The 16,773-nt window shown below is 41.2% G+C and overlaps 1 protein-coding gene across 6 annotated transcripts in view; it reads right to left on the reverse strand.

The window, feature by feature from the left end:
* Positions 1–16,773, reverse strand: part of Nfia (nuclear factor I A) — a 367,217-nt gene that overhangs the window by 21,821 nt on the left and 328,623 nt on the right. For 4 of the 6 annotated variants that reach the window (XM_090334728.1, XM_090334731.1, XM_090334732.1 and 1 more), the window contains one exon: positions 9,972–10,063. The exons of the other annotated variants lie outside the window; for them this stretch is intronic. In XM_090334728.1, the coding sequence (XP_090190854.1) occupies positions 9,972–10,063 (92 nt within the window). The remainder of the gene's footprint in view (positions 1–9,971; positions 10,064–16,773) is intronic. 6 annotated transcript variants of the gene reach the window in all.

Below are 16,773 nucleotides of genomic sequence, written 5' to 3' on the forward strand. Positions count from 1 at the left end.
CATGGGGGGCTTTAGAATGACAGGGCTCAGCCCCCCCACCCCATGCCAACTAGATTGCATCTTTACACAAGTTCAAGGCATACAGTTCAATAAATACTGGTCTCTTCTTCCTCCCTGAAATGGATCCTACGGCTGGCAAGTGGGGGAGATGGAAGAAGAATCCAGGTATTTTGATTCCTAACTCAGGATGGCTCCCACTTTATCAAGGTTCATGAGTCCCTTCCATGTCCAGGTCCCTTCCCAGAGCTCTGTGCCTGCCATCCCCCAGAACCATGTTCTACTCCCTCCCCACTTCCATTAGGGATCAGTGAAAGGAGGGCTCTGCTGAGGGGTCAGAGGTACTTGTCTTGACAGCTGGCCTTAAATTCCATTGCCTGTCCCAGGCCTGTCCCAGCCTGGTACTTCTGAGTCACCAAGGCAACAAGGCAAGGGACATAATTGGGTGGGAGGGTGAGGAACACACACCACCATGGCCTGTGCTAACCTCACAGCTCAGATGGACCAAGGATGGGAGCCATAGGCTCTGGGGATATGAGCGGACTCAAACTCCAAATCATTTCAGCTCTGTGGTAAGGAGGTGTCCAGGCCTCAGGATAAATTCTCCAGCAACATCTTAGGGAGGGGCATACCTGTGGGCTGTCCACCCTCCCCAGCAAATAGATCCCATTTGGAAGGCAAGATCCTACCCTCTAATAGCAGATTTCTCAGTAAACACAGGAAGGCAAATGTGTGGGTGGGGAAATAATGGGAGAACTCTCACAGCAGGCTTGGGACCTGTCCATCAGGGGACTTTCAGGTGACTTGGTGGTGCCTTTGGAAAGCCTATGTCCTAAAGGGACCTGGAAAGGACTTTCCCTCCCCTGACCAATAGTTACTCGCAGTGCAGAAACAGGGAACAGAGCCCATTCCTCTCCTTGGCATTTTCCTGGCCAAGCAGATTTGAATGGTATGGGGAACCTGCCTGGGCTGTGTTCCCTCCAGTGTTCACAGGCAGGAACTTCCCTTCTGCAAAGGAAGCACCTGGCTCCAAGTCTAAAGGAAGAACCTTGGAGAACTGCTGGCTGCTGGGTAAGTGCCAAGGTTCTTCCAGGGCACCGGTCACAGATGCTCTGGGGGACATCTGCCATTGGGTCTCCTTTCAATGAGCTTCCCCAGAGTCCGTGCTTACTTGGGGAAGGGAGATCTGGCTGCACATCCCTGACCATGCCATTTTCTGAGCTTCCATTGTGTATCACATCCCCCGGTAACTATTTTAATTTTTACAGCAGTCATCAATTAAGAAGCATCCCCAAATTTTCTGTTCTTCCCTTCTTCTTCCCTCTCCTCTCCTCCCCCCCGCTCTCTCTCCCCTCCCTCCCTCCTTCCTTCCCTCCCTCCTTCCTTCTCTTCTCTTCACACAGATTCTCTTTATGTGGTTAGTTGGACCTTCAATTAACCATCCTTCTGCTTCCATCTCCTCAGTGCTGGGATTGCTGGAGTGTACAGCCATATTTGGCTCCCCAGATCTTTTTGGATCAAGGCAAAACCCCCAACTAAAGCATGAGTACAAAGGTGATAGGATTGCCCAAGGGTACGAACAGAATGAAAGGAGTTTCGGCATTAGCTCCGCGGTGAGGTGCTTGGCTAGCATATCTAGAGTATGCTACCAAATTAAAATGTGAGCACCAAAGGTTCTGTTTATTGAGAGATCTATTTTAAGAGTGTCTCATAGCCTGTCAGTGAGTCAGCCACTGAGCATATGTGAGGGGAATGTGTCAAGTGCTTACAGGTTGGTGTGGGAGATGGGAGGCGGGGAGGGAATCACTCCTGCCCACAGTAGTATGGAGGGAGGGGAAGCAGACTGCGTGAAAACTCATCTCTGCCAAGTGTTGCTTACGCAACACCTGCTGCTGGAGGCTGAGGACATGAGAGGAGAAATGACCGAGCTCCAGCTCCATTTGGGCTCCACTTTGTCATTGGATTCTGGGAGCTACATTCACTTCTTGCCAGTTCTTTCTACTCAGAGAGCCCTCCACCCCCACCCCAGAAATGACACATGTGTCAATGTAGCCAGATATAGGGCACCTTTAGTTCAGGTGTCCACCACACAATTGTACAGTTCAGATCTTGGGAGATTCTAATTCTCTAGAAAGCTGCCTTAGATGGAGATGTGTGTAGGTAGCATGTAAATATAAAGCTCACAAGTTTTTCCCTGATAGGACATCTAGGTTTATGTTCTGTCTTACTGACTTCTGGGTACACGGTCTTCAGAAGTCCCCCCTCCCCTGCCTCTCTTCTCTCCCTCTCTCCCTCTCCCCCCTCCTCTCTCTCTCCCCCCCTCTCCCCCCTCCCTCTCTCTCATTGGTCAGGGAGCTTGAACTCAGGACCTGGGAGGGTTTTTTTTGCTCAAGCTAGTGCTCTATCACTCTGAGTGCCCAGCTTAAAAGTCCAATCTCTTAATGCTCAATTGTTTTTAATTGTACGACAGGGCCAACTATAATAGCTCTACCTGCTTCAAAGATTTACTCTTAAGATCAAATGAGAAACCATTTTGTAATCCAGAAAATAACTGTCACTATAAAAATAAGACGAACTATCATTATGTAGGAGGTATTAAGCACATATATTTCCTATATTAACAGAATTTAAAACTCAACAATAGAAGATATAGATGCAAGCATTTGTGTATGTGTGAATATCTGTGTCTATCTACCATCCATCTATCATCTATTTCTGTCATTTATAGAAGACAGCAAGAGCTGGAGAAAGGGAGAAAGAAACCATACTAGAAGAATCAAGCTACCAATGGAGGAAAACTTAAAAAAAAGCAAACAAACAACAACAAAAAAAAACAAAAACCAATGTAGGGACAAGATAGAGTGTCGACCAAGACTATACACAAACAAAAGCCATGCCCATAGCCACGCTGCTGTCTAGTCTCTGGCAGAGGCCTGCTGTTTTCACATAGACAGACTAACAGCATTAGTGAAGGTCTGTTTTCCCACACGAATGAGAGAAGCAGTTCAGCTTGACTGGACACATACATGGCCTAAGAGAGTGCTAGGGAGGGTCTTCAGAATAACCAAATTCAGCACTATGCCCATTGGAGCCAGGGGGATACTGGCCCTGATGGTACCAGTGACTCAGAAGGCTATCTCAGAGAGAATGGTCAGTCAGCTTGTACTGCCAACAATTAGGGAAGCAGAAGTCATTTGGAAAATAGAAAAGTTCGGGAGATTGGTTTAAGTCAGCTATATCAATTACCTTCATATTTGCTCTTCTGAGGAACAAATGAGTTTGTTCATCTGTAAAACACGAGCAACAGGATTTGCCTTAGAAGGTGCTTCAGGATTGCCGTGCAGGCGTTAGCCTGGCACTGGAGCTGGCTTAACAGATGACATCAACTTGACTTAGAATACTTTTCTTAAAGCAGAGGCTAATCTATTCTCCTCTCCCCCACCCCGTCCTCCCTCCTTTCCTTCTTTCTGTTTTTCTTACCAGTCATGGGCCTTGAATTTTGTTTATTTGTTTTGTTCAGGAAGGCACAGAGCAGGGTCTTCTTATGGAGTCAGACTAGCCTCAAACTTGTGCTCTTTTGCCTCTGCTTCCTGAGGGCTGGGATTATAGACAGGGAGCCATAGCCTGGCCTACAAATGGGATTTTATCTGCCATTCTTCTCTAGTCTTAAAAGCTCAGTATATAGTCTTGTGATTGAAATGCTCCAAAATCTACTTTCAGTAGAAGGTGAGGAATGGGGAGGAAAAAAAGACTTTTGTCTTCTTCTAAGGTAATCCAAGCTTTTGCTTCTGTAACTCCCTGGCAGAAATCCTTTTAGGGCAAAGAAGCTCATGTCAGCATGGGCACTCTGCAGGAGGCTTAGCTCACTGAGACAGGGCCACATGAACTTGGTGTGATGGGTGAGGATGCCACACAGCAGGGGAGCATTTCTTGGCAGTAAGAAATGAGGGGGCTCCTGGACGCACCAGAAAAGGCTTGGTCTAACAAAGATAGACGGATGGTCTCATTTTACCATTTGACTGGCAAGAATTAAAGTAGAGGGAAAAAAGGAGTCATGTACAAGAAACATACCAGCAGAACAAAGTAAGATGAAGACAAATCACCCAGCCAGCCTCTTTGGCATCTTCCACTCTTGGAAAGTTTATATTTCCCACTCTAGTCTTGAAGCCTCTTGGGAAAAGCTTATACTTTTGGTATCACAAGGTACTACAATACTCTTGCCATTACTAGTCTCTTCCTTCCTTCCTTCCTTCTTTCCTTCTTGCCTGCCTTCCTTCCTTCCTTCCTGCCTTCCTTCCTTCTTCTATTATTTGTTTCCTTTAAATAGCTTTGTTATTTCTTCTATGTATTTTTGTATTTGTTTTGTATTTTTCTATATCTTTGCATTTTTTCTATTATTTGTTTCCTTCATATATCTTTGTATTCTTCCTCTAGAAGCTATGTAATCTGAAAAGAGTTTGTAAAAAAATAGAAAAGGCAACCTGAAATAATGTAAGAAAAGAATGCATGTAGTCTTGCAGATTGTCTAACATTTAGTTTTTCATGCAGGGCTTCCAGAATAAAGCATCTGGAATGACAATAGATGAAGACATTCTCCTTCTCTATGTCTTCACCATTCCACCTCCCTTGTGCACTCCCATCCAAGGTGACTTGGTGGTGCCATAGACAGTTGGCCAGCAAATGTATAACACGCCTGTGATTTAGCAGTGGGAGATCTCTTCAGATCAGCTAGTTCCCAGCATAGGGATGCGCGAGGCTCATGTATACATTAGTACAGTTCATGAGGCAAGTGAGGAGTCAGGCAGCTAAATGATTTATTAAGCAAAGGTTACAGCACCTGTGCCTTTTTGTCAGCAAACCAGGCCCATGGTATGCCAAGTGAGTCTTCTAATAGCCCAAATGGTAATTTTGTTTTAAATAGCATTTCAGATGCCACGATCCTGTTCATGCAAACAATGATAGAGTTGGGTGGTAGGGAGGAAATGCCTATTTTAAATAGTTCACACTCCTTTTTTATTTTAAAGAATTAGTCCTCACTGGAGTCCTGCAGGTGAAGCATTTTTATTTGAACATTTTGATTAGACAGTACCTGAATCAAAACCAGTTCCTTGTTCAGTCCTCCCATGTCAGAACTAGTATTTCTACTTACTACCTGACGATGAAATATTAATTTTATTTCCCCCTCCTCTATGCAAACTCATTTTCTTAATGGCTCTTGTTTCCAGAAATCAGATTAAATTATGGGATGAAACAGAACTGGTCGCCGGCACTCTGCTGTTTGAGACAATGGTAACACTGTCCCAAGTATTATAAATACTCTAGGCTCAGAGTCTTTTCTTTATGTTAATTTTGACTGTCCTGGGATATTATTGAAAAATAAGAGCTGCAAGGTAGAGCGAGTGCCGGAACAAGTGGCTGTCCACAGGTGGCTGGCTGCTCCTCATGTGAAGGAGAAGAGGCTAAAAAATGGATGGGACAAAGAGAAGTAGCAGAGGCTGGAGGCAGGAGATCTAGACAGATAACTTGCAGGACTATTTAACCACTGCCCCGAAGAAGGATGGTCCAAATGCAACTGGAAGGCCGGAGAAAGGAAAGTAGCTTACCACAAAGCTAAGGAGGATGCAAGTTTGCTTCAGCAAAAGGAGGAATTCTCTGGAGAAAGAAGAAAACCAGACTGGAAGGCAAGGAAGGAAAAATGGCTTTCAATTATCCGCGTTATCTCTCCCTACCAATCATTACAGATGATGAATAGGTGCAATAAAAGCCAATATTCGATTTTCTCAATTTACATGGAAAGAAAGCCCTAATGTATTGGCAAGGGAAAGAAACAGCAGGTTACCAAACAGTGTCTAGAATATGATCTCATTTCGCAATTTATTTGGGTGCGTAGAAACAGTTTGGATGGATTTATAAGGAAATGTTAGCAGTAGGACCACACGTGATTTTTATTATTTTTCTCATCTGTATAGCTTACATAGTTTACATTTTCAGAACTGTAATAAGAAAAAGCCATCATTTTAAAACTTCTTTGTGAATTAGATTCATTTCTTATGTGCAGAGTACCTATTTGGTACCTAGAATGAAAATTTAGTAGTTTATACTAGTAAGAGGGGAAAGGGCATGTACTTGCTCTAATGATTACACTGTCTGAGTGGTGGTGAGATGCATGGATTAACCATCTGAACCATCTGTTTTAAACATACAGTGCAGTGGTACTGGGGACAGTCAGTGTGGTGTCACCATAGTTACCATCATGTCAAAAACATTTTCATTCTGTGAGACTTCTAACTCTACAGCATACCTTTTCCTTGACCACTGGCAACTGGCCATGATATTTTCTATTTCTTTTCTTTTTTTGTCAGTCGTGGAGCTTGGACTCTGGGCCTGGATGTTGTCCCTGAGCTCTTCAACTCAAGGCTACTGCCCTACCCCTTGAGCCACAGCCCCACTTCCCATTTTCTAGTGGTTAATTGGAGATGAGTCTCATAGTCTTTAGTGCCCAAGCTTTTGAACCACACTTCTCAGATCTCAGCCTCCTGAGTAGCTAGTATTACAGGCGTGAGCCACTGCACATGGCTGCTACTTTTCCACTTCTCTTTTCTTGGTGCTGATGCTGGGGCTTGAACTCAGGGCTCCACATCCTTGTATGTATGTATGTATGTATGTATGTATGTATGTATGTACGTTTTATTTATTTCTGTTCACTCAAGACTGGTGCTCTACCCCTTGAATCACACCTCAGTTTCCTGTTTCTATCAATTTGGCTGTTTTTGGTATATCAGGTAAGCAGTCATATAATATTTATCTTTCTGGGGATGACTTATTGTACATGCCATAATGTCATCAAGATTCATCTATGCTGAAGCATGGGTCAGAATTCTCTTCTTCCTAAGGCAGAAAGCTATCCCATTATACATGGCAACTGCGTTTTATTTATTGATCTATGTATGGGTGGACACTTGGGTTGTACAAATACCACTTCAAAACCTTACTGTCAGTTCTTCTGGATACATGCCGATGCTAAGATATTAATGCAAGTTCAGATATAAAAACAGGAAGATGCTTAGTAGTATTCTCGAGAATTAAATGCCAATCTCTAGATATGTCCAGGGAGCAGTACACTTGGAATGCTTAGAGAGTATAGGCTTTGCTGTCACAGAGAACTCAATATTTTTGTTCTACTCTTTATAGTCTGATGTCCTTGGGAAAAATAAGCCATATCTTTTGTTCTTGATTTCTACATCTGTGAAGTGGAGACTACTATATCTCTTCTATTGGGTAGTTACAAAGATTAGCCAGTTAATGTCCTAAAGTACTTACTCAACATGTAGGAAATGCTCAGTAAAGAAATAAAAAATTAATAGAGATAGCATACAGTCAACTCATTTTCTTCAGGAAGTTATTTCTACAGGTTAACCCCCCCACATATACACATAGATACTCATATATACATGTATATGTTTATATATATATATTTAAATTTGATTTATGCCTCATGAAAAAACCAGATTACTTCTAATCCATCTTCTGTAGGATGATGCTGTGTGTATTTTGAGACATTTCCATTGGGAATATGTCTTAGAGAGAAAGATTTTATCTTGCATTTGTTCATGCATATAAGTGGAAGATACCTCCTCTGCATTGAGGAAGCTCAAGAATCTGCCTGGGTGACTCTCCAAGTTTGACTTTACCAGAGGAAGAAAGTAAAATTCTGCTTTCCCAGAAAAAAAGAAACGTTTCCTATGTTTCAGTGAGTACATATTTTTTCTGGCTTTATAACAATTATATCAACATAGAAAACAATGCAATCATAAATCTGCAGACTATGTTTTAATGTGTTTCAGAGATTTCCTGTCAATTTTTTTCCTGTTAGGCTAATGTCTTCCTGAAAGGGAGCCTGTATTTAGGTCTAGTGATACTTATTGTCTTTATCTACGTGTATCTAACACTTTAAACAGTTCTAGAAAGCAATTTCTTTTTGTTAAAACAAGTTAGCATGTATACATTGAAATATTTAGAGCACATAGTTTTTATCTCAAGGCATGTGCACATGCACACATATTCATGTGTATAAGCAAATGACAACTCCATTAACAAAGTTTCTCAGACAACAAATAGGAATAGCTTTCTTCAAGCCAAACATGGCAGGTGTCACTGTGCTTGTTTTTTCTTTTCTTTTTTTTTTTTAAAGAAACATTTAAGCTGTTGTCTCTGTGATGCCAAATATTTAATGCAAACCAAAAAACTTTAGTTCCAGATGCCAATACTGGGTTTATATGACATCATCCATCCAGATGCATGGAAAATTTGGATTTTTAAGAATTGAATTTTTGTGGTCAGCCTCATGAAGATTGAATTCTTGGGTTAAATAAGGCATTTGTAAAACTAAGAGATATTGGAATATAACATGTTTCAGTTGTAGAGGAAATGATCTGAATGGAACACAAGGTACAATTTCAATGTTCTGATTCACAGCTCATATAAAAATATTCTATAAAGTATGAACAGGTCATTTCCTAAGTTATTTTTTTCTTTTAAGGTTCTTAATAAAGTAACATGAGCTTTGAGAAAATCAAGTGACCACCCAATAAAGAGCCACAGCCCTAATTGCCCTTTTTCATTGAACTTGAAGATAAAAGAACAAAGCAAAATATTAAACTTTTGGTTAAACATAGAAGGTTTTAAGGTGATGATGCAAGTTGAAACTCACCAGGAAAATATCTGGATCTCTGACATTATTGGGAAAAAAATAAGCAAATGACTAGATGTTTATGGGAGGAACTAAACTGGAGATTTTAATCCTGGACACTCTGTACAAGCCAGCTGAAGAAGAAACAACAGAAAAAAGAAATCCAAAAGGCAGTCCACCATGCCCTCGGCTTTCCCTGCTCCTGGGGTGTTATACTTTTGTGACCCAGTTATGGTGAAGAGAGTCTTTAGAGTTAGTGTAGGCCAGCCTGTGCTGGCCACAGAGCTGCAACCAAAGCCTGGTGAAAAAGGAACATTTGAACCCAGGCAGGCAAGCCAGCTATATCTACTAGCCACTTGGTCACTTCCTTACCAACAGATGACCAAATTGCCAATTTGACATCTGGGGATGACACACCCAAATATAAGCCCCAAACCACTCAATATTTTTTCAAATACCACCCTAAGAACCTGATGTACAAAATACTTTGCTTTGTACCGATTACGCTAATATACGATCACATTCTCATTAAAAAATCAGAGCGTGGATTTTGATTTTAGATCTCAGATTGGAACTCAAACTCCACACCTGCCACTACTTTTGCTCACTGGCTAAAGCTTTACCAACTGAGCCATGCTTCCAACCTCACAGAGAATGGTTTATTTTTAAATCAAAACTGGAACCTCATTGCTTCTTGGAAACTTTTTTTCTTTTTTCTTTTATTTTTCCTCAAGAGAGATCTTTTCTCCTTGAAGCTAGAGCCCTAACCCCAAACATATTTATCCAGTGTGTCTTGATAAGGTGTAGACATTGTACACACCTCCCTGAAGTATGGCATTCTACTCACTCCTGCCCACTCTCTCCGTGTTCCCCAGGGGTCAGTAGTCATCCCACAAAATGCCTCCTGTTTCTGGAACCTCACAGCAACTTAACAGGGCTCAAAAACCCCTTCCCCATCTTCCTTTGGGAAAGCTTGCCAGGTTCCTGGGGCACTAAAATGAATACAGAGGAGTGGCTGCTCTTCCTCCCAGCACACACTGTCCTCTCAATACCACAAGCAAAACCCACTGGCGTGTTGGCTTGGATTCCTGGAGAACACAGGAAATGTGGCTGAAGGGGCTGGAGAGGAGGGGAGAAGGGATGGAGAGGGTGGGGTGGGATGGGTGTCAGGAGGAAAAGAGGGGCCTGGGCCATGTGGCCTGTTATGCCTAGAGATCAGTTAACCATATGCACCTTCTGAATAATACAAGCTGCATCACATACAGAAAAGAGGAGAGCGGCCCACCTGTGTCTGTTGAGGGATATTTACAAAGCTTGGATCCCGTGGTCCAACACTGACGAATCGGTTTGCGGGGGAGGTGCTGGGTGTCGAGTAGGCTGTGAAGGAAGGGATACATGCGTTCAGGAAGCAGCACGAGATTGCACACGCCAACAACACCAAAACACACAGTCTCCCAGCCTACGCAGCTGAGTAACGAGGAAATGTGCAAACACTGTAGCTAGCGAGGGCATTTTAGACAAGTCCAAAAGGGGCAGCGGGAGGGGGTGGGGAGGGCAGGGGAACTGGTTCCCCAGGGCTGTGATTAAACAGGGTCAAGTTGGTGTTCAAAGGAGCTGTTTTCTTCTCCCACCATTCAAATTAGAACATGCAGAGCATTGGCAAAAGTACACTGGCTGTGTTAAACACGAGCTCTGGGGTCAGAGAGGGAAGGAGCACGGTTCACTTAAAAACTTGGCTTTTCATGCTGTTATATTTCCTGCTAACAGTCACAAGCTGGTTTTCGGCCTCTGTGTCTAGCGACGGAAGAGGGGTCTTCATGGAAAGTGTGAATGGACTCTCCAAGGTGGACGTGAAAACCTTTAGAACAAGCTGGCTTTTAGATTCCAGGAGAGTGGCTGGAATGTTTGTGATACCTAAAACATGCTTAAAGCCATACTGTTGGTAGTCTTGCTTTCCTAGATCCCTTCGGTAGGGCAGAGCTGTGGAGATGCTGGGCATACACATCTCAAGCTTCAACTTCTTATTCTTTCCATAAGTCTGTTGCTGTTTTGTTTATATTTCAGAGCTTCACTCAAGAAAATAAACAAGCAACAACAACAAAATCCCCAAATCAGTGGTTTTTATTGGGTTTCTAAAGCCAAACGTGTATTTTACTGTCTTGGTATCCCACAAAGTTTTTTTTTTTTAAATCACAAACTCCAAGGATGTATTTCTTCTTTCTAGGATTTCAAAGTGATAGATGAAAATAATTCCACATTTCTTATCAATAATGATAATTTTCAATACACTCCAGATGCACATCATCTCAAGGGCAAAGAAAACTCACCATCTTCTCAAAGTAGAGAAATTTCTTTCCCCTTACTGACCTCATCTACTTCTCTTTGACTTTCTGCTTTATAGAAAGTGGGTCATCCTTCCTTCTAGGTCCTCTTGCTAAACACATTTAGGGAGAAAAGTCCCACCAACCTGACCCACTAATCCCTGGTAAAAGCTCTGCCATTCAGACAGATCTGTGATGATTCTTCAGACACAGCAAGGCCACCGTCAGCCACATGGAATAAAGGATAAATAGAAGGCCCCACAGTTGAGTATTCCTAAGGAACTTTTTGTTTGTTTTTCTGCTTCAACTTAGGGCCTGAGCACTATCTCAAGGCTAGTGTTCTACCACTTGAGCCACAGCACGACTTCTGGCTTTTTCTATGTATGTGGTACCGAGGAATGGAACTGGGTCTGGTCTTTATGCATGCGAAGGAAGTACTCTACTACCAGGCCCCCTAGCATTTCTTTTTAAGGATCCTTGATCCAGGAATGATTTAATAGAAAATGATCTGAACCTATGGCATATCATACCATCTGATAATATGAATCTAGTGTTTTTCTTCTGTATCTCATCCTCTGTTAAGACTAGTGTGAACAGAGTTGAGAAGCAGCTTTGCATTTAGCTATTTCTCCATACCTTTCCATCCTAAGTTTAGGGGAAAATCTAGGTTTTTATTTTATTTTTTCATTTCAAAAAGTTCAGTAAAATATACTCTTGATTACTGCTTTTCTGAAATGGCAAAAGAAAGCTATATGTTGAAAATGGTGATCTATTATCTGCCAAGTTATTCATCTAGTCTGAGCACTGAGGGTGAAGGAGTCAGGAAGAAGCTAGCTGGTGAAATAACTTGATGAACCAGTTAGTGGTTAGAGGGGAAGTATAGGTGCGTAGGGAAGGTAAAAAAAGAAATGAGGAGTATGTTCAGGTGCTAAGGCAACATTATTAACATGTTGATTTTGATCATCCTGCTTCTTATACACACAGACCAGAATTTCCTGTAACATTTCTGCCATGCTGATGATGTCATAAGTAAGCGTGTTAATTGGTCCCAGAATATATGCCTTTGGCATGCTTTTCATGATGACAGTTCTCCATAGAAAAATTTTAACTCCCTATAAATACTATCAGGCTAAAAACTGTATCTATCCTTTCAGAGGGTTCAGAAGTCTCCATAGGCTCTGCAGGACCAAGAGGGAGAGTACAGAGACTGCTTTAGCAGTGGTCTTTACAACTGCAGGGGTCCTGAGAAGGACTTAGCCTCTATGTCCTCAGATATGAAGGTGCTCTATGACAGGAGCCAACTAGAATTCTAGTTTGTATTGTTCTTTCTGTGTCATTTATTTTATTTTTCTAGATAGGAAATAAAGGATATGTCTGAAAAAAGGAATCGTGACATTTCCAAATGATTTAGTGTGAAATAACCTTTGTTCACCAATTTTATCTGTACATGCTGTGTAAGAACTCCATTGCTATTTATGTGTGTGTGTGTGTGTGTGTGTGTGTGTGTGAGTGTGTCTGTGCATGTGCACTGGTCTGTTCTTACGTTGATTTTGTGTCTGTACTTGGGCTTGAACTCAGGGCCTCATACTCTTACTTGGCTTTTTTGCCCAGGATCTACCTAGTGATCTATCTCTACTTGGACATTTTGCTGGTTAAGTGAAGGTCTGTCTGTTTTATCTGCCCAGACTGACTTTGAACCACAATCTTCAGATCTCAGTCTCCAGAGTAGCTAGGATTACCAGGGCCTGATAGTTGATGTATTTTGAATAGAGGTATTTAGTGCTTTCCTGTCTATGAAAAATATGACTAAAGGAAATTAGATACTAAACATATTTGTTATCAATGTGAACCAATGCTTCCTAACCCACCAGATCTGACAAATAAGATGTGAATCTCTGTTGCCTGTTTTGTAGATGGTTCTACTTTGGCAACTAGTGAAATACATATGGTTATGAGAGGCAGAAAAGGGAGAAAATCTAGGTTTCAGTGCTGAGGATGATTGGAAGGTAGGGTGCCTTCAGAAGGGTAGTGTGCCTGTGGTTGGTTTCACCTAGGCTGAGCTAGGTGAGGTAGCAATGAACATAGGAAAAGTAATGCAAGACAGCAGGTGAGCTTTGAGCTCGGAATTTATTTCTAGACACTAAAAGGAAGGCATGAAGTCCCCTAAATCTTGATAGATAGGTCTTCTCTCTGATGCAAAATATTAAGACAAATTTGGTTTCTGTATAATCAAAATTCCAACTCATCTCCCTTGTTTTCATCCCCTGGGGCTAACCTTTGCAGTCTAACTTTTGGAGTGCATCATCAAAGATACCTTGTACTATAGTCATATGCTCTATCTTATTCTCACCTCACTTAGTCTAGCACTTGTCATAGGCTGGACTTTGTACTGCGCGTTCACGGGTTACGAAGGTGACAGACACTCAGTGTTCTCCTCACGTGTTAGAGTCCACTGGGAAGAGGTAAGAAAAGGGGAACAGGAGTACCTAAAAGTAATAGAAATAAAAACCCAAAGAGCTGTGGGGGACAGGTCCCCAAAGACCAGAGTTCCCAGAGGAGGATGCCCAAGCAAGGGACAGAGCAGGAAAGGAGGCCAGACAGATGAATTCATCTGTCATTCAGCAAGGGGAGTCAAAATTTTAACTTTGAGACTTGATTGTTTGAAAGTGAAGGGGAGGGGGCCTTTTGGTATTTATTTCTTAAGAGAAAGAATCTCCAAAACAGCCAAAGATACCAAATTCCAATTTTGAGCACCAATAAGACCATTCTGGTCATTCCTTCACTCAAAACTTTTTCCTCTCACCTCACATCAATCTGCACCTCATTTTCTGAAACTCAGGTGTGAGGGCCCTCTCAAAAAAGAACTTGTCAGGAACTGAACTTCATTTAAAGTCAACATGTGATCCTATCACCTACCCAGGAAGGTGCTAGTTACTGGAAGAAAAGAAACCTAAACAAGTTCAGGAATACAGAGGTAAATGAAATTCCATGAAATGGGAAAATGGCGATGTACCTAAATGTGTCCTCAGGACCACCTGCCAGTGAAGGAAAGCTGAGTAAGAGAGCAGTCAGTCAGAGACTGAAAGTGAGATCCCGAAACACCCAATTGAAGTAGTTATGTCCCCAATCTCTGACTGAACTGTTATATCTCTGTTTTTTACTTCTAGAAAAAATAAAATTTAAAAAAGGAAAAAAGCTGATAACTCTTAGGAAAATCAATTGGCTAGTTTTCTTCCGGTCTTTGGGGCCTGAACTCAGAGCCTCAGATCTCCCCCTGAGCTCATTATGCTCAAGGCTAGCACTCTTCCACTTTAGCCACAGTGCTGCTTCCAGCTTTTTCTGTGATTAATTGTAAATGAGAGTTACATTGATTGTACTGCTCAGGCTGGCTTTGAATCACCATCCTCAGATCTCAGCCACCTGAATGGTAGGGTTACAGGCGTGATCCACCAGTGCCTGGCTGATGGGCCAGTTTTTAAAGAAAACCAACACTATGTAAACAGCACGATTCCCTGTAAGGTCACAAGAGAACACAGGGTAATGTTAGAGTATTTTTTTTTCCTATTGATATTGACAATTTTCCAAAGCCTGGGTTTCTATGGTTCATAGCATCATACAGCATGGTCTTTTTAAAAGCTTTTGAAAACACAACAGCCTCTGTTTATATCTGAGCCAGCATTCAGAGATTTAGAAATCTCCACATGATTGAATGTGAATGTTTGGAATCTAGAAGATAACAACACTGAATTTCCATTACTGTTATTTTTTTTATCACATCTATACAGTCAGTTACTTTATTCTATTATCTCTGCAAATCTTATGTCTTTACAAACAAGTTACCATCACAACAAAGAAACACATCCTTCTGGGCATGAAATTAAAGCCTTCTTATCACTAGTGACTTATTATAAAACAACACACTCACCAGTTTCCTTCCTGAAAAGCTAATGACTATCTAACTTTAATATATTAGCATTATTTAACATGTATAGTAATCTGTATGACATGTCCAGTGTGCCAGTAGTTCACAAATATCATGAAAAGAACCAGTTTAGTTAGATGGCTTTGCTCTGCTGTATTTCTATGTGGATAGAGGGTTTTCAGGGAGCTACTGGCTCAGGCTACATCAGGATTTGGGGCAAAATAGCAAGAAGGCAGAAAGGCAGGTTACTGTGTGCACACAGGGTGAAGGGGAAGGGAGTGACTTTTAAACTGGACCTCTTTTGAGCTTAGGTTACCAAAATCTTTGATAAGGAGGCATTTCCTAATGAAAATGTCTCCTTCCCTTCCTTCCTTTCTTTTGTGTGTGTGGATGTTGGTACTAAGGTTTGAATTCAGGACCTCAAACTCTTGCTGGACATTTTCTGTTCCAGACCTGTGCTCTATCACTTAAACCACAACTCCACTTCTACCTTTCTGATGTTTGATTGGACATACAAATCTTGTGGACTTTTCTGCCTAGGCTGGCTTTAAATTGAGTACCTCAGATCTCAGAATCTTGAGTAGCCAATGCCTGCTTTTCATCCTGTTTTGTTTTGTTTCTTTCTTTTGTCAGCTGAAAGGCTTGAGCTCAGGGCCTAGGAAGTGTCCCTAGCGCTTCTGCTCAAGGCTTGTACTCTGCGAGTTTGAGCCACAGCTCCACTTCCTGTTTTTAAATGGTCAACTGGAGACAAGAGTCTCTTGGGGAATATTCTTCCCAGGCTGGCTTCAAACCATGATCCTTAGATCTCAGCCTCTTGAGTAGTAGGATTACAGGCATGAGCCACTGGTGCCTGGATAAAAATTCAGCTTTGTTTCAGTGTATTTCAGTTTATGGTTATTCCAAATTCTATTAGCTGTGATTTATTCCTATGTGTATGCTGGGTGCTTCACTTGATAGTATATATATATATATATATATATATATGTATATATATATATGTATATATATTGGTCAGGGGCCAGCTCGTCTATGCATAGGCACAGATGAAAATTGTAGGATACAGCCAAGGGGAACAGACCCTGGATTCAACTGGGCTTGCTTAAAAAAAAAAAAAAAAAGCAAGCCCTAAAACTTTGGTCAATACTTTGGATCATTCTTTCTTGAAAGGGTTCTGAAGTCTCTCAAAAGACATTGTAACTCTGGAAACCTGTTTCTGAGGATTATCCTGAACAAACAACTAGAAATATAGACTAAGGTTTATATTGTAAGATGTTTGTTACAGCATTAGCTATCAGAGCAAAAAAATAAATTGGAACCCACTGAAAACTATTGCTTCAGTCATAAATAAATGGAATATTTTAGTCATTAGTAATGTTTTAAAATAAATTAATGACACTACAACATTTAAAGCATGAAATAAAATGAATCAGTTTATAAAACTATATGTATACATATGTACAGACATAATGTACATGATCAATTATGATTTGAACAAATGCGATTAGAAAATAAACACAGAAAACGATTGCTTCTAAAGATTGTGATGATGAATGATTTTTAAACTACTTCCATTTAATTACTAGTGATACTTCTGCCTCAGCCTCTGGAATTGCAGGTATGTGCCACTACACTTAACTCCCTCTACTAATTTTTCATTTTACATAAAATACATACAAACCAAACTTTGAAAATATCAAATAATACTTTTTTTGAGGCCAATAGACAATGAGTTTCAGAACCAGAATCTATTTAATCTCTAACTAGAAATATGACCTTGTCAAGCAAGTTAACCTCTGGGACCCTCTCTATGTAGAGTTTGTTCTCCTTATATTAGCAATGATCAC

This window comes from Megascapheus bottae, chromosome 6, assembly GCF_031878675.1.
Source record: "Megascapheus bottae isolate mThoBot1 chromosome 6, mThoBot2.hap1, whole genome shotgun sequence".
Lineage (NCBI taxonomy): Eukaryota > Metazoa > Chordata > Mammalia > Rodentia > Geomyidae > Megascapheus > Megascapheus bottae.